General features: G+C 41.6%; 1 protein-coding gene across 2 annotated transcripts in view; it reads right to left on the bottom strand.

The window, feature by feature from the left end:
• Positions 1-8169: 8169 nt before the first annotated feature.
• LOC124615489 (nuclear pore complex protein Nup160 homolog) overlaps positions 8170-24435 on the bottom strand; it is an 87973-nt gene continuing 71707 nt past the window's right edge. The window contains exons 4-5 of one of the 2 annotated variants that reach the window (XM_047143430.1): positions 8750-9127; positions 8170-8638 (exon numbers count right to left, since the gene is read on the bottom strand). In XM_047143430.1, the coding sequence (XP_046999386.1) occupies positions 8633-8638; positions 8750-9127 (384 nt within the window). In that variant the 3' untranslated portion in view covers positions 8170-8632. Of the gene's footprint in view, positions 8639-8749; positions 9128-11231; positions 11338-24435 lie in introns of those variants that run through there. The other variant, XR_006979793.1, reaches the window with a different exon arrangement.

The raw sequence follows: 24435 nt of genomic DNA, 5'->3' as shown, positions 1-24435 counted from the left end.
CAGCAGTAAGTGTTTTAACCACTTTATTGTGACCTTGAAAAGAAGTACATTAGCATTACATCACCATCAGATGCTGGAGAGCCATAATACATACTTTCCTGTGCAGATACCACACAGCAAGTGTGTTCAACATTCTTAAGAATTCTATGCCATTTGGACTTCGGAAGTATTTAGCCAACAACAGTTCAGATCTGCACTGCTTGTGGAGTCATTTTTCTATGTTGTGGCCTTCAGTCCAGAGACTGGTTTGATGCAGCTCTCCATGCTACTCTCTCCTGTGCAAGCTTCTTCATCTCCCAGTACCTACTGCAACGTACATCCTTCTGAATCTGCTTAGTGTATTCATCTCTTGTTCTCCCTCTGCGGTTTTTACCCTCCACGCTGCCCTCCAATACTAAATTGGTCATCCCTTGATGCCTCAGAACATGTCCTACCAACCAATCCCTTCTTCTAGTCAAGTACCCCCTCATTAGTTATGTGATCTACCCATCTAATCTTCAGCATTCTTCTGTTGCACTACATTTTGAAAGCTTGTATTCTCTTCTTGTCTAAACTATTTATCGTACATGTTTCACTTCCACACATGGCTACACTCCATACAAATACTTTCAGAAACGACTTCCTGACACTTAAATCTATACTCACTATTAACAAATTTCTCTTCTTCAGAAGCTCTTTCCTTGCCACTGCCAGTCCACATTTTATATCCGCCCTACTTCGGCCATCATCAGTTATTTTGCTCCCCAAATAGCAAAACTCATGTACTACTTTCAGTGTCTCATTTCCTTAATCTAATTCCCTCAGCATCACCCCATTTAATTCAACTACATTCCATTATCATTGTTTTGCTTTTGTTAATGTTCATCTTATATCCTCCTTTCAAGACACTGTCCATTTCGTTCAACTGCTCTTCCAGGTCCTTTGCTGTCTCTGACAGAATTACAATATCATCAGCAAACCACAAAGTTTTTATTTCTTCTTTATGGACTTTAATTCTTACTCCAAATTTTACTTTTATTTCCTCTATATTAAGCTGATAACTACTTCCAAATCTATTCCTTTCCATGTTCAACACAAGTCAGAATAAAGTATGCAGTATTCCTTTTACCCGCGTTACAATACTATCTGATTCCAGGTAAGTTAGAATAACTACAAAATTGAGCTGCTTTACCTGGTTTTTATTTGCGGGTTAAAGGCGAGATTTCAAACTAGTTTCCTCTATAAAAAATTGCAGGACAACCGCATGACAGCATCTAAATTGTAGCTCAATGTATATGGCTTTAAGATATTTGCTTTGAACGCAGAAACATTTTCAAAGACTTATTGGCAATAGCCACACAAGTACACACACTGAGGCAACAAAAGTCGTGTGTGACTTCCTTGTGCCCAGTCTAGTGCAGTAACTTGACGTGGCACAGACTCAACAAGTCATTGGAAGTCCCTTGCAGAAATATTTTATTTGCAAAATTGTTGCCGGTGCAAGATGTTGTGCACAAACTGACTTCTCGATTACACCCCATAAATTTTTGATGGGAATCAATGTCGCGCAATCTAGATGGCCAAATCATTTGCTCAAATTGCCTAGTATGTTCTTCAAGCTAATTGTGGCCCAGCGGCAGGGCACACAGTCATCCATAAAAATGGCTGCAAATGGTCTGCAGTTAGCCTAACAACCATTTTCTTTCAGTCAATGTAAACATTGCCCACACGATTATGGAGCCAACATCAGCTTACACAGTGCCTTGTTGTCAACTTGGATTCGCAGTTTCTGTGCTGCACTCAGAACCCTACCATCAGTTCTTACCAACTGAAACTGGGACCCATCTGACCAGGCCAAAGTTGCCTAGGGTCCAACTGATATGGTCCCGACCCCTAGAGAGGTACTGCAGGCGATGTCACATGTCAGCTGCCATAGCCATTAATGCCAAATTTCACCACACTGTCTTAACAGATACATTTGTCGGACGTCCCACATTGATTTCTGCTTGTCCATTAGCACGGATAATTCTACACAAATGCCGCTGCTCTTGGTAGAAAAGTGGAGACTGCCACTGTGTTGTCCACAGTGAGAGGTACTGCCTTAAATTTGGTGGTCTCGGCACACTCTTTACACTTGGATCTCAGAATATTGAAGTCCCTAATGATTTCCAAAATGGAATGTCCCAAGCAGGTAGCTTCAACTTCTATTCCACATTCAAAGTCTGTTAATTCCTGTCGTGCAGCCATAATTAAATCGGAGACCTTTTCACATTATCACCCCGAGTACACGTGGCAGCTCTGCCAATGCAGTAGCCTTTTATACATAGTGTACACAATACTACCACCATCTGTATATGTGCATATTGCTATCCCACACCACGACTTTTGTCACCTCAGTGTAATATTTTCACATTGAGTTTACAGTGTGACAAATACAGAGTTTGTCATCACCTTGCTTGGCTGATGCACATTCCTTATATAAAATTGCGTTGGTAGTTTCCGTGGTTTTGAAAGATGGGTAAAGATACTTTCAGGATCATGATCAGCAGTGCTGCACCCCTTTTGGAACTACAAACTCCCCTCAATAGATATGTCTTTGCAATGTAGAAATGGGCAGTTTAGTTCATCTTTGGAAACTAGTTAACTGAGGAATGGTTCTTTTTGGGATGCTTTTATTTTTACTTGTTCATCAATTCTTCTTTTTACCTAATAATGTGATACAGTATGGATTTCAAAAAGTCAGAATATAAAACTAGAAGTCCTGTACTCAATAACATGAAAATACCAAGAATCTGCAGGGATAACTCACTTTAGTTTTTCTGTGAATGATGGGTAGTTTTCAGATTTTATAACAAATGGTTCTCAAGTACACTTATACATTTTGCCTTGCTTTCGGCCAAATGACCTGTTTTAGTTGCGTGCGTACGCACGCGCCCACACACACACTAACTCACGGCCACTGTTGCTTTAGAAGAAAGCCTTTTGTCAGAGAGCTCAGATGCATAGCTGTTTTTGTTGTACCTGTCTACAGCTCAGTGCCTCCTTAATATGGTGAATAGCATCTATCTTTTTCATGATATTAGATTGAAAGCTCTTTCTTTGAAGGCAGAATGTACAAGTGTTCCGAGTACGGTTTATTGTGAGATCTGAAAGCTCTCTACCATTCGCCCCAAAACTATGATGAGTTACCCTGCAGATTCCGGGTATGGTCATGTTATTGGGCTGTCCCTCTTTGATTTTCTTCACACTAATAGAATATGAAACTCAATATACAGGGTGTCTTACATAAGTTGTCAGGCACATTTTCTCTAGTGTTGCAACAAATATTTGGAACTTCATTTTTACATTATGAAGCTGGAGTCAGCCCAAATAAATAGTGCTCATCAAGTCTTTCATGTGATGCACAGTGTCTGTGGAAAGCAGAATTTTATGTGCCCATTCGAAAGAGTGGTCCTAGATTAGCCTAGTCTGATATTCATTTCATTGATATATAAGGGACAAGAACAACCAGTACCCCAGCAGACAGCACTGCCCTGGACCGCATTGTTTTACTGTCCCTGTTAATATATACTGATTTGTGCAGCTGATGAGTCATAGGAGATACACCTTTTTGTGTGTGTGTGTGTGTGTGTGTGTGTGTGTGTGTGTGTGTGTGTGTGAGAGAGAGAGAGAGAGAGAGAGAGAGAGAGAGAGAGAATCAATCATCTTTGAAGATTCCCTGTTAAATGCAATATATTTTCACCTCATCAACATAGCCGGAGGTAGATGATCACATGAAAACGTGAGTATTCACAATAAATTAAAATTTGGTACAAAAAAATAAAATTCTTAAACATAAAATACGGTTTTTTCAGTAATACTGATGTAACAATATAATTCAATACTTGTTAATAACTATAGAGTCTAAAATAGCGAATTAACTTTTACCAAAATTTCTGCACTACAATGTGTTAACTGTAGGACGGCAGAGTTGTGAGGGGAGAGGAGGAAGCAAGCACTGGTTGGCGAGGGGCGAGGAGCCGTTGGGGGGAACACGGCACGCCTACCAGTTGCAGTGCTGGCACTACAAATTGTGCGTCATGCTTACACGAAAGGAGACGAAAGGCTTGGAAGAAAAACTCACTTTAAATGTTGTTCATAAACGAAACTGAAATCGTCATGTACATTAAAATCTATATATATATGTTTGTCTGTATTTTGCGAGCATCGCTACGTAATACTGGTTTCCTTCTAACCGTAGGCCTACTGGTAGGGGTTGTTGGCGACTCCCGAGATGGGCCAGCAACTGCCTCTTCACTCATTTTGATAATGTTTTGCACAATAGAAACACGCAGAAGAGTACAGCGCAAAACAATAACGAAGTAGACGACAATGGCTACCTTGTACAACACAGTCAGCTACATAATGTTGGCAGCAGTCGAAACTGCGTGCCAACCGAAGCCTCCCGCCACCCGACTTCTACCGATTCAGGACTAGGGAGAGGTCTGCCATCTAAAAGTTTACGCACTTGGCTACCAGTGATGAAGTTGAAGTTGATGGAATGGAATTGTTTTATATAACACAGCTCCATAATCTTCAAATGAGAATTTTACAAGTTATAAAAGCCATGTACAGCATTCCAAAAGAACTAAAAAGGATTTCGGTGGGTGGGGTGGGGGGGGAAGTACGAACACAATAAATGAAAGGAACTACAACTGACTGAAGAACGGTGCAGCTGGAACAAGAGACTACCTGGGTGGCAGTGGTGGTTGTGGGGATGGGGAAGGGAGGTGACTGACCTAAGGAGACCAATGAAATGAGTCTGGGGTGGAAATTAGGAACGGCTGAACAGATACAAGACCAAACGGAAAGGAATAAAGAACTACTGTTCCTTAATCCTTCCTTTTGGTTTGCTGAACCATTCCTTCGTGATAGACCCACATATGTTGCTATGTTAGAGGACTGTGCATCTCTCTGTGGCCCTGATGTTCCATTACTATATACATTGTGTAATTCTAAGTGGCAAATCATGCCTTTGTTGTCATCGCCCCCCCCCCCCTCTCTCTCTCTGATAGCCTGTACCTTTTGTAGAATATTGCAACAGTCATCATCTCCCTATCCTGTGAAACATAACACACACCATTATTTTTGTATTCATATATCCACGGAATTACTTACGATGGGATAAATGGAACAGATGAAAGATCAGACCATTTAGAATAAAACAAGCAAAAACATCTTGAAACTACAAAATTCAGTTCAGCGGAAAAAGCTATTCAGTCCACAACAGTCAATCAAATTTAATTTAGTTGCACATGTGAGATATTAAGTGTCTCATACAAGGAAAATACCATTTTTATGTTAACCATATGTGCACTTTTTGAAACAATTTTGTTATTACATGAGTGCCTACACTTATAACTACATTGCAAGAATTTTCACAAACATTTAGTCACTTATTATAATGTACAACCAACATCTGAATGTCATTGTCATAAAAGTCTACTGCCTGATAAACTAAATGGCTGTTTACAGTAATAATCATAGTACTAACCACCTGAATACTTTTCAAGTGCAGATACATTTGGTTATTACTAGGTGGAGAGTTATATGGAGGGTAATCAAGATGTCCCCAGCCATATGAGGACCCCGCTAGTAAGGAAACCCCACCCAACACACAGTGCACATAATTTTTTACGCAACTTTCTGCAGTCATGTGGAATGCCTCTAACTTAAAGCACTGTTCGTTTGTATCTGGCACACCATAAGCTACCCATGTTTATTTCTAGTGACAATTTGGCTGAAAAATTAGTGACTGTATCATTAAAAACTCAAAACACTGATTATTTTATTGGTTTTAGTACTTCAGTCAGCATTTGCAGTATCCTGTCTCAGTACAACTTCTGCTAGTACTGTACAAGTTTTGTAAACATTTCTTCAAGCCAGAGGGAATTAATTAGATAAGGCCAAAATTGTTAAGTGTCTGTTTTCTTAAACTTTTTCATCAGCTTTCTTCAATGATGACAGACAATTGCCCAGTTCATTGACATTAGGACAACCATCTTTAATTGCACATAACCCATTTACTTACCATTTCATTGTTTGTAGTGTTTCCTCCATAAACTTCACCACCAAACTGCCAATGAACTTCAATTGCTTTTATACACCAAAAACAAATCACAGTGCATATTTCCAACAAAGCAGGATTTTCAGACTTTTTTAAATAAGCACAAACAAATGTAAACACAGTTGAATTCTTCCATTATGGCATATGTGGGTAGCCAATATATACAGTACTCAGTATGGATTGCTGATAGTACCTGCTGTATTTAAAAATTACATGCCTCATATTAGCTCCTTGCGCACTGATGAGCCAAAACATGATGACCACCTGCTTAATAGTTTATTTGTCCATCTTTGGAATGAAATACATCACTGATTCTGCATATAAGGGATTCAACAGTTTGTTGGTAGGTTTGAGAAGGTATGTGGCATTAGATGTCTACGCACAGGTAATGTAATTCATGTAAATAACAGGCAGCAGCCGACTTAGCATACATGGGGATGACACCCAATAGCAACCCAGATGGGTTCCATAGGATTTACATCAGGTGAACTTGGCCACCGAGACAGCAATGTCAGTTCACTAAAATGCTCTTCAAACCACTGAAGCACGATTCTGGTTCCAAGACATGGACAATTATACACAAAAGAAGAAGGAAGAGTGGTTTTAATCTCCCATCGACACCAAGGTCATTAAAGACGGGGCACAAGCTTGGATTGTGTCAAGGATGGGAAAGGAAAACAACTGTGCCCTATCAAAGGAACCATTTCAGCATTCACTTGAAGCAATTTTGGGAAATCATAGAATACCTAAATCTGGATGATCGGACATAGGTTTGAATCATCGTCCTCCTGAATGCGAGTCTAGTGCATCAGGGAAAACATCCAGTATGAAGGGAAACAAGTAGTTTGCAGCTGTCAGCATGTCTTTGATTACTAGCACAGGTCCCATACAAGCACAGAAGAATGTCTCTCACAGCATGATACTTTTCCCATCAGCCTGCATCCATGGTACACTGCACATTTCGAGCCGCCATTCACCTCAATGACCTCATTTGTGGAGATGACAATTGACCTTGTGTAGCAAAAATGAGAATCACCCAAGGAGACAATACTTTTCCACTGATTGACGGTTGAATCCCAATGGTTCTGTGCCCACTGCAATCTTACTGACAACGTTGTTGGGTCAACTGGTGAACACGTAGGGGTAATTTGCTGCAGATCTCCATGTCGAACACTGTACAATGAACAGTGTGCTCTGAAACACTTGTGTGTGCACCAGCATTTTACTCTTTCCGTAGAGATGCCACAAATCACCATCTATCCTACTTTACAGAGCAGACAAGCCTCCAAACCCCGTGTTCTGTGAAGAGTTTTGACGTCTAACCATTTAGCGCCTAGTGGTAGTTTCAACGCCCTCCTACCTCTTTCCATAGGTGCTCATAACAGTAGCACGTGAACATTTGACCAGTTTCGCCATTTTCGAGATACTCATTCACAGGCTCTGAGTAATAATCAATCTGCCCTTTGTCAAAGTTGCTTATGTCAATGGATTTCCCCATTTGCAGCCCATATCTTAGCTAGGGTGATCCCACATCTGTGTCTGCTCCACTTAAATACTTCTGCTACCATGTCACGTCCCCGCAATGCCACCAGGCAGCATCCAACGTCACGGTGGTCAGTGGTCATAATGTTTTGACTTATCAGTGTATCATGCAATACTGTCGTTTCCTGTATTTTCTCTGCACCCTCGTTCTCCAACCACCCGTTCAGCACACACAATACATTGTCAAATGGGGCATAATTGGTTAATACAGTGGAATGGAGGGAGCAGCATTTGAATCTGTCCAGTAATATGGATTTATTTGGCCATGGTTTACCTAAACTGATAAAGGTGATTACTGGGTTGGATCCTTTGGAAGAGGTACTGACAACATGCAGTCCTCATCCTTGCCCTAGCCAAGCTTTTGCTGTCTCAGGTTCTCATAACCACTTTCAAACCTAATCCTCCTTCCTTCTTACGATGAACTTATACAGAATGACACTTGTTTGGGGGGGAAAAACCATTTTGGCCAGAATAAACTTAAAAGATTAAAGAACATAAACAATAAAATAACTTCATCTTGGAACTTTTCTCCCACCATTCTTTTCTTAACAAAGATAGCAGTAACTAATTTATTTCAGCACCAAGTACAAAACAATGTACAAAAATATATCATCATTTGAACAGTCGCACTTCTGGTATGGATGTTCTTTAAAAGTAGAGAAAATGTTTAAAAAACTTCTATTACACAATACTCGGTTCCAGTGGTCACTGCATTTGATTAAGTACGTGATAAAATGGGTTTCTTCCACTGTTCACTACACATGAAATAAATACACAACAAATTTCATTAATTTAATATACAAAAACTTCAACAAGACATTTACTTAAAACTGCCACTTGGGCTATCACTTGAAAAATAACTGTAAAAAGTGTACAAAACAAAATGTCTGATTTTCTCCTCATGAGATGAATAAAAACACCTTCTAAATGGTGCTGTGTGCAGCACAGGTTTTTATGTGTAGCAGCACATTTTATCATCAATTTAGTTGCTGAACTTCATAAAATTCACTCCTGAAAATGAAAATACATTTGGATGAAAGTCAATTTTGTAAATATTAAATTATTGTGCAACATAACATTGATAATAAATGTGATGGACTGTAACTATGATAATACAATTACCTCATTCCGCCTTCGCTGGAACAATGTAATATTCTCACTTGTCACTGTTTTTATGTATTGGTCTTTAAGTTTAGTTAAACTTTCAAATGCTTCTTGAAGTCTTTGATTTCCATCCATTTCTAACAAAAGCACATCTATCAGATGAATAGGAACATATGTTGGAAATGGAGCATCACGAAGTGTGTGCTTCATGCCAAATCTGTGGTGGCTGACACCCATAGCTGTCTGCAAATATTTTTCAGCCAAAGCAGCAGCATTCTCAAACTGACCATAACGTAAAAGTAGTCGAAGGTATTCCGTGGGGTTATACTGACAGTAGTAATCCTGAATCCAGTGAGGTATTTGCATATCAAGTAGCAATAATCTTTCAGCAATAGCCTGAAAATAAAATTATCAACTTAAAAAGCACACAGAGAGAATAACATGGGGCAAGAAAGAGAAATGGAAAAATAATCACTCAGCTACTTAAAAATTACAGAGTTGGACGAATATTTCACAAAGAGAGCAAAGACATACAAGTTACTCAGTGATATAATTTCTTTATTAAATGGTTGTAATTACTAGATAAAATTGTCCCGTTCTTGGGGCCTGAGTAATCTCCCTTTTTATCGTCCACAATCCAATTCTTTTCCCTCCCTAACAAAGGGACTAAGGTTCAAAAGCCAAGATACTGTCAGACTTTTATGCATCAATCAGCAGTGCTACATATTTCACCTCCTGAAGGTAAGTACTAACCAGCCATTCCATCTCATTGTGACATATTGATTAATTAAGGGAAAATTATACTGCTCAATAATTTCATACAGTGGAAGAATTTTGAGTGTCAGTTGACACGATTTGTGTGGTAATACACCACTGTCGGTTTGTGTGACCAGCTCTGTCTTCAATAAATCTACCATCCAGAGATTTTAATCTCAACGCAAAGTATCAAAAAACAATCAGAGCCAACTTATAAGAAAGATGCCAGGGCTTGTTCAGTTGTTTTTCTTTTGGTGACCATGTCACAACAATGCTGGTTTCTAACTGTTAATTTAAGTTTCCCCTAATTTTAATTAAACTGCCACCAACTGAGTAAGGAAAATGATAACAGAAAAGAGTTGAAGCTGTTATATCTGTTTTAGCTGCAAAAATGAGCACCTACTTAATACATCATATGATTCTGGAGGTTAAAAACAGTACTCCAAACAGTAATAATTTAAAATGTCCCTTTGGTGTTTAGTACAGGTTATATCGCAATATGCCTAATTCTGGATCCTGGTCTTAACATTATTGTAATGGAAAACCTCAAAGAACATACACATACTTTTTCATCACAACTGCAAGTATTTTAAAAACTCAAGGAAGTACTCAGTTTGTTAATTAGACTAGTAAAATCATTATTTTCATATGTCGTAGGTCAATACATTTTGTCCATTTTTTCCACTGAGACGATCCAAACCTGTAATTTTTTTGTTGCGAAACATGAAGGAGCAGACTTACAAACAATCTTGACTAAACTCTAGAGGAATCCCTTTCAGCAATAAACTGCCCTAAACAAAGACTTATTTTTGCACTGATTATCAATTTGAAAGCAACACAACCCTTCTGTTACAAAAGGCCATACGACAGACTAAACTAATATTTACATTATGTGATTGCACAACATTAGTCAAACATAACTACAAAATTTCAATGCTATGGTGACCTGTGTTTTCACCATACCATCATATGTAGGTTGCTAAAAAAGTGTTCCATGTTTTGACAAGTGGTAGTATGGATCAAAAATTTTTTAAAAAAGTCTTAAAAAGTGGACTCTAAAATGCATACCTTAAGAGCTTTGAGCACTTCTTCATCTTCACTACTGTGAAACACATCTCTTCTACTGAACAAGCACTCATAGCTCTTACTATATGCATTTTGGGGCCCATGTTTACTGCACATACCATCTCTTCAAATACGGAATACTTTTTAACAGCCTGTTTTTTTTATATTAAAGGAAAGCGCTGTATGGAAAATTTACGATTCCCAAGATGCATCGCATAATGGAACTGATCAAAAGCAAACCTTTCACTATGCATAGTACTTGTCAATACATTAAAAGAAATGGCTTATTCAACACAAAGGAAATGGATTATTCAATCCACATCATAAATTTACTGTAGGACACAGACAAGTTCGAAATTATAATTTTGCATTCTTTACAGATTTAACGATACCAATAAAGTAATGTAGAACACTTATATAAATACTGTGTGAAAGGCTATTAATGTTGCTGTTTTTCAAAGAACTTAATTATTCCTCATTACTGGATTAACCTCCATTTGAAGTGATCATGATTAAAATTGTTAATTATGTACTTAAAAAACACAAAAATACATTATCAATAAGAAACTCATTATGATAAAGAACTTCAGTGATAGACACACTATCTCTTTTGTTCTCAGTTAGTTATGACAAGCTGCTGGTGTATGTAGTTGGCAGGAGTTCTGAGTTTCAGACATACCTGAATATTGGAATTGTGATGTCTCACAATGAAGAGAATTGAACAATGTGAGAAAAATAAAATGCCTGCATCAATTTGTTTCAAGGTGCACATTTCAGACCAAACCCTGAGTATAAACAGAAACATTTTTCTACTCGATCCAACAAGGACATCAAAGTACATTGAATAAAGACAATAAATTAGGTAATGAAAATTACTACATTAATTTCTATTATAATCTTCATTTTGCAAATAATTCAACCCCAAGCCATGTTTGTTTTCAGTGGCAGAACATATCATGCAAACAAATGCAAAGAAGTAATTTGCAAAGTTTGTTATAAAATTAAATGTTGTTGTTGTTGTTGTTGTTGTCTTCAGTCCTGAGACTGGTTTGATGCAGCTCTCCATGCTACTCTATCCTGTGCAAGCTGCTTCATCTCTCAGTATGTACTGCAGCCTACATCCTTCTGAATCTGCTTAGTGTATTCATCTCTAGGTCTCCCTCTACGATTTTTACCCTCCACACTGCCTTCCAATGCTAAATTTGTGATCCCTTGATGCCTCAGAACATGTCCTACCAACCGATCCCTTCTTCTAGTCAAGTTATGCCACAAACTCCTCCTCTCCCCAATTCTATTCAATACATCCTCATTATTTATGTGATCTACCCATCTAATCTTCAGCATTCTTCTGTAGCACCACATTTCGAAAGCTTCTATTCTCTTCTTGTCCAAACTATTTACCATCCATGTTTCACTTCCATACATGGCTACACTCCATACAAATACTTTCAAAAACGACTTCCTGACACTTAAATCTATACTCGATGTTAACAAATTTCTCTTCTTCAGAAATGCTTTTCTTGCCATTGCCAGTCTACATTTTATATCCTCTCTACTTCGACCATCATCAGTTAGTTTGCTCCCCAAATAGCAAAACTCCTTTACTACTTTAAGTGTCTCATTTCCTAATCGAATTCCCTCAGCATCACCTGATTTAATTCAACTACATCCCATTATCCTCGTTTTGCTTTTGTTGATGTTCATCTTATACCCTCCTTTCAAGGCACTGTCCATTCCGTTCAACTGCTCTTCCAAGTCCTTTGCTGCCTCTGACAGAATTACAATGTCATCGGCGAACCTCAAAGTTTTTATTTGTTCTCCATGGATTGTAATACCTACTCCGAATTTGTCTTTTGTTTCCTTTCCTGCTTGCTCAATATACAGATTGAATAACATTGGGGAGAGGCTACAACCCTGTCTCACTCCCTTCCCAACTACTGCTTCCCTTTCGTGGCCCTCGACTCTTATAACCGCCGTCTGGTTTCTGTACAAATTGTAAATAGCCTTTCCCTCCCTGTATTTTACCCCTGCCACCTTCAGAATTTGAAAGAGAGTATTCCAGTCAACATTGTCAAAAGCTTTCTCTAAGTTTGCAAATGCTATAAACATAGGTTTGCCTTTTCTTAATCTAGCCCCCCCCCCCCCCCCCCCCCAATGAACCATAGACCTTGCCGTTGGTGGGGAGGCTTGTGTGCCTCAGTGATACACATTGCCGTACTGTAGGTGCAACCACAACAGAGGTGGTATCTGTTGAGAGGCCAGACAAACGTGTGGTTCCTGAAGAGGGGCAGCAGCCTTTTCAGTAGTTGCAGGGGCAACAGTCTGGATGATTGACTGATCTGGCCTTGTAATACTAACCAAAAGGGCCTTGCTCTGCTGGTACTGCGAACGGCTGAAAGCAAGGGGAAACTACAGCCGTAATTTTTCCTGAGGGCATGCAGCTTTACTGTATGATTAAATGATGATGGCGTCCTCTTGGGTAAAATATTCCGGAGGTAAAATAGTCCCCCATTCGGATCTCCGGGCGGGGACTACTCAAGAGGATGTCGTTATCAGGAGAAAGAAAACTGGCATTCTACGGATCAGTGTGTGGAATGTCAGATCCCTTAATCGGGCAGGTAGGTTAGAAAATTTAAAAAGAGAAATGGATAGGATACAGTTAGATATAGTGGGAATTAGCAAAGTTCAGTGGCAGGAGGAACAAGGCTTTTGGTCAGGTGAATACAGGGTTATAAACACAAAATCAAATAGGGGTAATGCAGGAGTAGGTTTAATAATGAATAAAAAAAATAGGAGTGTGGGTAGCTACTACAAACAGCATAGTGAACGCATTATTGTGGCCAAGATAGACACGAAGCCCACGCCTACTACAGTAGTAAAAGTTTATATGCCAAATAGCTTTGCAGGTGACGAAGAAATGGAAGAAATGTATGATGAGATAAAAGAAATTATTCAGATAGTGAAGGGAGACGAAAATTTAATAGTCGTGGGTGACTGGAATTCGATAGTAGGAAAAGGAAGAGAAGGAAATGTAGTAGGCGAATATGAATTGGGGGTAAGAAATGAAAGAGGAAGCCGCCTGGTAGAATTTTGCAAAGAGCATAACATAGTCATAGCTAACACTTGGTTCAAGAATCATAAAAGAAGATTTTATACATGGAAGAAGCCTGGAGATACTGACAGGTTTCAGATAGATTATATAATTGTAAGACAGAGATTTATAAACCAGGTTTTAAATTGTAAGACATTTCCAGGGGCAGATGTGGACTCTGACCACAATCTATTGGTTATGAACTGTAGATTAAAACTGAAGAAACTGCAAGAAGGTGGGAATTTAAGGAGATGAGACCTGGATAAACTGACTAAACCAGAGGTTGTACAGAGTTTCAGGGAGAGCATAAGGGAACAATTGACAAGAATGGACAGTAGAAGAAGAATAGGTAGCTTTGAGGGATGAAGTAGTGAAGGCAGCAGAGGATCAAGTAGGTAAAAAGACGAGGGCTAGTAGAAATCCTTGGGTGACAGAAGAAATATTGAATTTAATTGATGAAAGAAGAAAATATAAAAATGCAGTAAATGAAGCAGGCAAAAAGGAATACAAACATAAAATTAAATACCACAATGAAAAATGCTCCTGCCATATCACACAAATATGTCCTTGTCAGAGTTAGGGATGTAAAAGAAGTATTTTGCTAACGTGGCTGCTTCAAAGACATTTAAATCAAAACATCTTGAGATATTCCCACTTTGTTACTTGTCAGTGTTACTACCCATGTCACACAATATACTGTATCATGTCAAGTAAAGTAACATGACATGTCGTATTATGTAACACATGCCATCACGTCATCCAACATGGTATTTGTCATGTCATGCATATGATACAATGTGTCAATAAAGTTTAGGATGCATGCATCACCACTCTAGGATATTTCCTATTGTAGATGCATCCCACTCTCTGAAAGCACATAATTTTTGTTTTGTTTGTTGTTACACTTCTCACCATACATGTAACAGTGGATGGGTTTGGGGGAGAAATGGTGCCCCACGGGGAAAAAAATCAAAACCCTCCCCCACCCAGAAATAAAAAAAAAAAGGTCTTTACATCTCCCCGGGAACAAATCCACCCCCACAAATATTTTTTTAGCTATTACATGTATGGTCTTCAGCCATATGATATTATATATTGTTTACTATGATTGGCAAATCATCTGATTTTTGACACAGGATCAGGGACTTCAAGCTTATAGACTGCCAGATGCTGGTGTGCCAAACCTTGCAGCTAAGAGAGCCCACTCTGCTGGGGAAGTAGAGTGTACAGGATGGCAGCCAGTTAAGTAATATTTTAGGGAACTAGTTTAAGAAATTTATTTCAAAGGCCCAGTGGAATCTTTACAAGTTTTCTCCCAGAGTAATTCATGCCGTGTCTACGTGACACAAGTCACTTGCCTTTCAAAACTGAAGCAGTTCTGTCCAGTTAAAGCTGCTGACAGGTGACGCCCTGAGCCCTCTGCTGAAACGGCTCGCGAATTCACGCCATTGGTTTTAGCCAACAGCGTGCGTGGGATACCGATCATGTGAGTGGACACTGGAGTGGTTTGCGGCACAGAACACAGTTGCCCCTCTCTCTTGTAATCCAGACCTCGAGCAGAACAGACGTATTTTTGGAAGGCAGAGCCTCTGGCATGCTTTTCACGACCGGCCACCAACGTGATTTAACATGAACCGCTTCCCCTTCTGTTGCCCATTTTAATTGTTCGACCTCCTAGACTGGCCCAAACCTGCTAACTTCCGACCCTAGGCGTGCCATTTGTACTCCGCATATTGAAATATATACTCTTTATTGTACTTAATTTCCTGTTTTGTCATTTAAAGGCAGCCCTGAATGCCCACTATCAAAGCCTGACCACTTGACCTCTGGCACACTGCTGTCACAAGGCAGATTTAACAACCTTCTTCCCCCTTCCCTGTCATTTTATACATTAACATTGGTGTCAGAAGTTTCTCTCCCCATCCCCAAACCATGTACTCTTCCACAATTTGTGTCAGAAGTGGGATGTAACAATTATATACCCCCCTTCCCGACACGAACTCTATTACAAGGGGTTAACTCATGAAAATGTGCAAATATGTCAATAAGTTTTGATTGAAATGTTTTTGAAGCTGGCAGATAAGTCGAAAAGCTAGTTCCATTCTTAACTCTGCCCAGGACGTATTCACCTTTTTTGTGATACGATAGGAGCATTTTTCATTTTGGTTCCCAACTTTTACTCTATCATAATGTTGAAATCAGACAGCCACAGCTTGGCAACTGATGTAGATATTGTTGTGGATTGGCAAGACAGCCAACCCACTATGAGAGGAAGCCGAAAGGCACGCGTTTTAGCTCACGCAGGCTGGTGTGAGGTCTGGAACAGGTCAAGGAAATGAGACTAACAAAAAACGTACGTAGCTGCTGGAATACTTAACTTTAATCCATAAGTGGTGAACATCGCTCTTGATGGTACATGTTTTACAGCATCAATAGTAACTGGTAATGGCGCTTTGCTAGGTCGTAGCAAATGACGTAGCTGAAGGCTATGCTAACTATAGTCTCGGCAAATGAGAGTGTAATTTGTCAGTGGACCATCGCTAGCAAAGTCGGCTGTACAACTGGGGCGAGTGCCAGGAAGTCTCTCTAGACCTGCCGTGTGGCGGCGCTCGGTCTGCAATCACTGACAGTGGCAACACGCGGGTCCGACGTATACTACCGGACCGCGGCCGATTTAAAGGCTACCATCTAGCAAGTGTGGTGTCTGGCGGTGACACCACAGATATTTGACGACTTGTGTTATGACTGATCCTGTATAGGTTTTTTTATGTCTAAATCAAACAATGGAAATATCAACAATGCAGGAAAAGACAGACTGTTACTTATCACAAAGAAAAGTTAAGTTGCAGACATGCACAATTATTGTCTTTCAAACCACGTCACTTATGACGTGGCAAGAGATAAAGCTTTCACAAAACAACAGGACACTTCTTGCACAAGTTTTAAATCCAAAGTGGCATGGGTATGTGATTTCTGCACATAAAATTTGAATGAAGCTAGATTTTTGGAAGCAAGTTTTCAATTTTTTACATATTTGGTTCAGTTTAAACTGCCTCCATGCATTCAATTCATGCAAGATTGAATTTTACATGTTTCATTTAGCTAGACTTTTAAAATTAATCAATTTGCACAATTTGTCGAGGTTCCAACTCTGGTTCGTCGTTCAAAAATTGTTTAATTCTCTGTAACATAGTTACAGTAAGACTGATGTTTGAATGGCTAAACAAATGGCCACTGGTCCAGGCTTAACCAAAAACTTTTTCTTCCTTGTTCCTAGCTTAAACGGAAACCAAGGACCCTTACCCCCCCCCCCCCCCCTTTCCAACTACGATTCTGTGCATGGCCTTTTCAGTCATATTTGTTACAGTACTTCTATGCAGTAATGACTGGATATGAGAAGTTTTATAGGGTTGTTTGGGGGAAGAGACCAAACAGTGAGGTCATCGGATTAGGGAAGGACGGGGAATGAAGTCGGCCGCACCCTTTCAAAGGAACCATCCCGGCGTATGCCTGGAGCGATTTAGGGAAATCACAGAAAACCTAAATCAGGGTGGCCGACGTGGGATTGAACCGTCATCCTCCTGAATGCAAGTCCAGTGTGCTAACCACGAGAAGTCTGAATCATCACTTGACTTTCATGAGAAGTCTCCTGTGTCAGGAAGGCACCTACAATGTTAAGGAGATTTGACTACAAAACTGTTCAGTAAATATTTTTCAGCAGAGGAAAAATTTGTCCTTTCTCTCTGTCTTTCTAATACAAACACATACTGAAGTTTTTCCATGGTACCTTACCGAAAGTGTAAATTTAATAGTGTGGCTCAGAACCTGGTGGAGTCGTTCCTCATTGACACAATTCAGGTGGCCTGAGTGCCAATTTTCTTAGCTGTAATTGTTCTTATATCTTAGGGGTGTGTGTGTGTGTGTGTGTGTGTGTGTGTGTGTATGTGTGTGTGTGTGTGTGTGTGTGTGTGTGTGCGCGCGCGCGCGTGTGTGTGGTGATTGTTCTTGATGAGAAAATGGAAAGGGTGAAACCCAGTTGTGCCACACAGCCAAATCTCTTTGAAGCACTAAGGTGGACCACTGAGCTTAATGTCACCATGAGACAAACAACTCTCCACTAACACGTGAAATACAGGAAGGCACCACTAACACGTGAAATACAGGAGAGGCAACTCCTCACCGAAGAAAACTGGTACATGGCATAAACATGTAACAGAAAACAGTTAACACTAGTTTTCAAGATCTTGCTCTTTATCTAGTGAGGGTACACACATTCAAACACGCAAATACTAACATGTACACACCCGTGGTAGAAGCAAAACTGATTACTGAATATAAATTATTGAAAGCAGCTGCCTGGTTAGATGGAGGTGGGAAGGACATAGAAAATGGTGTCTGAGGCAAGATGGGGGCAGCAGGGTAGTGAGACGCAAATCTTCTGCCAGATGACACAGCAGCTGCACAAGATGAAAGGAGTTCAGAGAGTAGAGCACAAAAGGGATTAAGAGAGAGGAGGAAAGGAGACAAAGGCAGTCATGAAAAGGGAGACAGAGAGGGGGAAGAGTAAGGGAGAGGGATGGAAAAAATGGGAAGGGGTAGGGGAGGAAGAGGGGGAGGGGGAAAGGTAAGGGAGAGAGCCCAGATTGACCCGTTTTGTTTTGCTTTAGGGTACAAAAACAACTAGGGTCATACACGTCCTTGTCAAAAGTACAGAACATAAAGACAGGAGTTAAAAACAATTACACGTTAATCTATATCAACAGAAGAGAAGACCACTAAAATGAGGGACATGGAGTTAGGTCTATAAATTACACCATGGAAAAACGGAGGTCCTAAACAAAAGATTAAAAGCCATTCGCCATATTGCTACCAGGGATAAAAAGTAAAACGCAGTCAACAGCCCCCGCGTCGTTCACTAATACGGCCAATAACTCAGATGGCAAACACAAATGAGAATGTAAGTTGTTAAAAAAAGGGCATACCATTAAAGGTTGAGGGCAATGAGCACAAAGTGGTGGGGGAGCAACATTTTAACAAATGGTGATTGCTAAGACAGTGCCCAATATGCAACCCATCTAAAATGATCTCCTCATGGGGAGAGCCTGAGACGAGGTTGACCAAGCCACTGGGAGAGGCTTGATCCCATGAAGGGAGGACCAATGGCGATGCCAAAGTGACATCACCTGCTGACAGACGGCAACACAGAGATCATCAGAGGCAATGTAAGAACTAGCAGGTTGCAGTATGAGGACTGCAGCCTTAGCAGCAGCGTCAGCGGCCTCATTTCCTGTCAGACCGACATGACCAGGAACCCGTATAAACATCACAGTGGCTCCATGAAGAGTGAGCAAGTGACACCTTTCCTGGACCCATTGCACTAAGGGAGTGACGGTGTACAGCACACAGAGGCTTTGGAGGGCACTGAGTCGGAGCAGATGACGCAATTGAAAAGCTTGCTTCGCTGGATGTACTGCATGGCCTGATACAGGGTGAAGAGGTCTGCTGCAAATACTGAGACGATACCGAACAATGATGGTGCCAATGACAAAGGCACACCCAACACCATGGTCAGTCAGAGAAGCATCAGTGAACATAAAGGGTACTATCACAAAGTTGCATACGAAGTTAGTCAAAATGAAGGCAATAGATCAAGATTGGAGAAATGTCCTTAGGAAGCAAATGGAGGCCAAGGTGAACACCAGCAGCTGCATGAAGCCAAGGTGGTGAAGGGTTCACACTCATTGGGAAAGTGGCATGTACTTACCACAGTCAAGAGCAGAAAGCGAATTCCAAGAGGTAACAGAGAAGAGGAATGCTCCCCTACTGGCAATCAGAGGAGTCAACAAAGAAGGAGACATAGGATGGGTGGCAATGCATGGCAGACAAATGGCATGTACACTACTGGCCATTAAAATTGCTACACCAAGAAGAAATGCAGGTGATAAACAGGTATTCATTGGACAAATATATTATACTTGAACTGACATGTGATTACATTTTCATGCAATTTGGATGCATAGATCCTGAGAAATCAGTACCCAGAACAATCACCTCTGGCTGTAATAACGGCCTTGATATGCCTGGGCACTGAGTCAAACAGAGCTTGGATGACGTGTACAGGTACAGCTGCCCATGCAGCTTCAACATGATACCACAGTTCATCAGTAGTGACTCGCGTATTGTGACGAGCCAGTTGCTTGGCCACCATTGACCAGACGTTTTCAATTGGTGAGAGATCTGGAGAATGTGCTGGCCAGGGCAGCAGTTGAACATTTTCTGTATCCAGAAAGGCCTGTACAGGACCTGCAACCTGCGATTGTGCATTATCCTGCTGAAATGTAGGATTTTGCAGGGATCGAATGAAGGGTAGAGCCACGGGTCGTAACACATCTGAAATGTAATGTCCACTGTTCAAAGTGCCGTCAATGCGGACAAGAGGTGACCGAGACGTGTAACCAATGGCACCCCATACCATCACACTGGGTGATACGCCAGTATGGCGATGACGAATACACGCTTCCAATGTGCGTTCACCGCGATGTTGCCAAACACAGATGCAAGCATGATGATGCTGTAAACAGAACCTGGATTCATCTGAAAAAATGATGTTTTGCCATTCATGCACCCAGGTTCATTGCCGAGTACACCATCGCAGGCGCTCCTGTCTGTGATGCAGCGTCAAGGGTAACCGCAGCCATGGTCTCCGAGCTGATAGTCCATACTGCTGCAAACGTCATCGAACTGTTCGTGCAGATGGATGTTGTCTTGCAAACATCCCCATGTGTTGACTCAGGGATCGAGACGTGGCTGCACGATCCGTTACATCCATGCGGATAAGATACCTGTCGTCTTGACTGCTAGTGATACGAGGCCGTTGGGATCCAGCATGGCGTACCCCCCTCAACCCACCGATTCCATATTCCGCTAACAGTCATTGAATCTCGACCAGCGCGAGCAGCAATGTCACAATAACGATAAACCACAATCGCGATAGGCTAAATCTGACCTTTATCATAGTCGGAAACATGATGGTACGCATTTCTCCTCCTTACATGAGGCATCACAACAACGTTTCACCAGGCAACGCTGGTCAACTGCTGTTTGTGTATGAGAAATCGGTTGGAAACTTTCCTCATGATAGCATGTTGTAGGTGTCGCCACCGGCGCCAACCTTGTGTGAATGCTCTGAAAAGCTAATCATTTGCATATCACAGCATCTTCTTCCTGTCGGTTAAATTTCGCACCTGTAGCATGTCATCTTCGTGGTGTAGCAATTTTAATGGTCAGTAGTGTATATCTGTTGAGGACAAAGTCATGGCGGTAGTTTTCCAGCTTTTGCATACAGATTCACAACCAGGCTAATGCAAAAGGTGCCAGCGGCCAAACAGATGCCTCGATGGTGGATACTATTTTGACGGCGTAAGAGGGATGGACATGCATATGTATAAATGAAACACCCACAGTCAAATTTTGAATGGACAAGAGACCGGTACAAACAGAGAAGGGTGGTCCAATCTGCTCCCCAGAAAGAACCACTGAGGACACTGAGGGACTACACATAGTGGGCCAGCAGATAAGAGACATGGGACGACCAAGGAAGTTTCGTATCCAGCATGGGCCCCAGGAACAATCCTAACAGCAACAGGTATAAGATGTAAAGGCAGTGGAAGAAACCAACTGCGCAACCAGAAATTCATACAAACGGCTTTGTCAGTAGAAAAACGAAAGCCATTGCCGATGCTCCATGAGTAAAGACGATTGATACATCGGTGAAGACACCTCTCAATGAGACCGATTCATGGAGGACTGCAATAGATGACAAAATCGCCAATGAAAGGGGCGCGAGAGATGCCCATTGGAGACAAGCTATCATAGGGTTAATGGCAATTCCAAAGAGGACGTTTTCCTGGATAAAGGTGTCCAACAATCAGAACTCACACATACCTTGAAAACTGTTTTTAAAAATTCCTGAAGGAAATGAGGCATGCGGCCACGAAAGCATCACCTATAGATAGTACGGAGGGTACCAGTCCTCCAGCAGGTGTTGTCGGCTTTCTCCACATCGAAAAAAACAGCCACAATCTGGGATTTCTACAGAAAACCATTCACAACGTGGGTGGACAAAGTGATGAGATGGTCCACTGCAGAACAGCGTGCTCGAAATCCACACTATGCAGTGGTTTCTAAATTGCGAGTCTCAAGCTCCCATACCAGCCGGGCACAAATCATATGTTCCATCACCTTGCAAACACAGCTGGTGAGAGAAATGGGGTGGTAGTTAGAAGGAAGGTGTTTGTCCTTACTGGGCTTAGGTATGGGTATGACAGCAGCTTCATGCCAGCATATGGGAAATGTGGCCTCTGCCCAGATGCAGTTGTACGTAGGACAGAGAAAGTGCTTGCCCACAAAAGAAACGTGCTGTAACATCTGGATGTGAACATCTGGGGCAGAGGATCGGGATGAAGTGAGAGCATGATTTAGCTCCCTCATGGTAAAGATGGCATTGTAGCACTAACAATTCGGGGAAGAGATGGGTATACCTGAGCCTCCTCCACATGTTTCAATGGGAGGAAGGCAGGATTATAGTGGGAGGATCTCGAAATCTTTGCAAAATGGAGGCCTAGGGTGTTGGAAATAGCAATAGGGTCCACTATGACATCATCTGCTACTGTCAGGCCGGAAATAGTGGAATAGACTTTGGTCCTAGTGAGTCATCAGAGGTTGGCCCACATTATGGAAGAGCGAGTGCAACTGTTAAAAGAACTAGTGAATGAAATACAGCTACCTTTTTTGATATCCTGAAGAACACAATGACACTGTGTATGCAACTGTTTATAATGTATGCAATATGCCATCATAGGGACAGTTAAAAATGTGGAGAGCAAGTTTCCGCATGCAAATGGCATTGCGGCATGCCTCAATCTACCACAGGACTGGAACACAACACTGTAAAACAGATGCGTGAAGATGGAACTTTTTGCAGCAGCAAGGATAACATTTGTAAGATATTCCACCTGGTCATCACAACTGGGGACATTTTCATCGTCAAAGTCCGCTAGGGAGGAGTAAAGCCTCCAGTCGATCTGAGAAAGCTGTCATTAAGGTGTGCACATAGGTGGGACATGAGTCAGCAATCTGATGGCACAAAGGAAATGGTCACTCGTGTACCTGTCAGCGGGAATGGACCTCTCGAGATGATGGGCAAGCTAGGCAGTGCAGAAGGAGATGTCCAAATGGAAATAGATGTGAGTGGAGTCTGAAAAGAATGTGGGGGCAGATGACGTTAAGGTGACTGAGAAGGTTAGCCAAGAGGGCACCTCTCTGACAGGTTACGGGTGAGCCCCAAAGGGGATGGTGCACATAAAAGTTGGTTGGTTGGATTAAAAGTGGGGGAAAGGGACCAAACTACAAGATCATCAGTTGTTCCAAATAAAACAATGCCACAAGTGTGAGAATAAAATAAATGAGACTGACAACTCAAAACGGAATGAAAAGCAAAATCACACGAACGATGAAGGGCAACAAACATGTAAATGGACAAAATTGGACAAGAAAACCACAGAAACGCAAGAAACGGGATGAAGAGATTGAAACAACAAAGCAGATTACCATGGCTGGCTGATCACGAAAATAAAAAAAGGAGAAATCAGCCACTTTTCAACACATTAAAACCTCCACCCTCGAAGCACTAGGGTGGAGGACACAAAGGGACAAAGGACATGCGATAAAACTTAGATCAAATGATAAAACCCACCCTCATGAATAAAATGTAAAACTAAATCAGCCGATGAGGTGTTGTCAGATAAAATTAGCGGCAACGAGTCCAGTAACCCAAGATTTCGTCGCTGGGCAGTCAAAGTGGGACAGAGCACCAGAATATGGGCCACTGTCAACTGGGCGCCGCACCGACACTCAGGCGGGTCTTCACGGCGCAAGAGGTAACTGTGGGTCGCCCAAACATGGCCGTTGCGGAGCCGGCAGAAGACAACTGATTCCCTGCGAGAGGCCCGCATGGAAGTCTTCCACACATTCGTAGTCTCCTTAATGACACGCAATTTGTTGTGTGTCCTGTTATGCCATTCCATCTCCCAAATCCGAAAAACCCTATGGCGTAAGTCAGAACGCAGGTCAGGTTCAGAGATGCCTATCACCAGAAGCGGTTTCCACATAGCTTGTTTGGCCAGCCTGTCAGCAAGTTCGTTGCCTGGGATGCTGACGTGTCCTGGGGTCCACACAAACACCACTGAATGATGAGACCAGTCCAGGGCATAGATGACCTACTGGATGGATACTACCAAAGGATGGCGAGGGTAGCACTGGTTGATAGCTTGTAGGCTTCTCACAGAGTCAGTACACAGAAGAAACAATTCCCGGGGCATGAACGGATATACTGAAGTGCTCCACCAGCTCTGCAGTGAATACACTGCAGCCATCGGGCAAGGAATGCTGTTCAAAATGGCCTCTGTGGATGTAGGCGAAGCCAACATGACCATCAGCCATCGGTATAAACCACTTCAGAGCCCCAGAACACGTCAAGAATCAAGAAGTGACAGCAGAGAGCGGCAGGAGTAACTGAGTCCTTACGGTCATGCGAAAGGTCCAGACGTATCTGTGGCCCAGGTGTACACCATGGAGGGTATGCAGATGGCACTGCATGGGAGGTGGTAAAGGGAAGGACTCCAGTTCAGACAAAAGGGATCGCACGCGAACTGCAATCATTAGCCCTGACCTGGGCTGTCGATATGGGAGATGAACTGCTGTGGGTGGAAAAAGGATACTGTAATTCAGATGC

Source organism: Schistocerca americana, chromosome 5, assembly GCF_021461395.2.
Source record: "Schistocerca americana isolate TAMUIC-IGC-003095 chromosome 5, iqSchAmer2.1, whole genome shotgun sequence".
NCBI lineage: Eukaryota > Metazoa > Arthropoda > Insecta > Orthoptera > Acrididae > Schistocerca > Schistocerca americana.
Note: the sequence above shows the minus strand (reverse complement) of the source record. Positions and strands in the feature narration are given on the sequence as shown.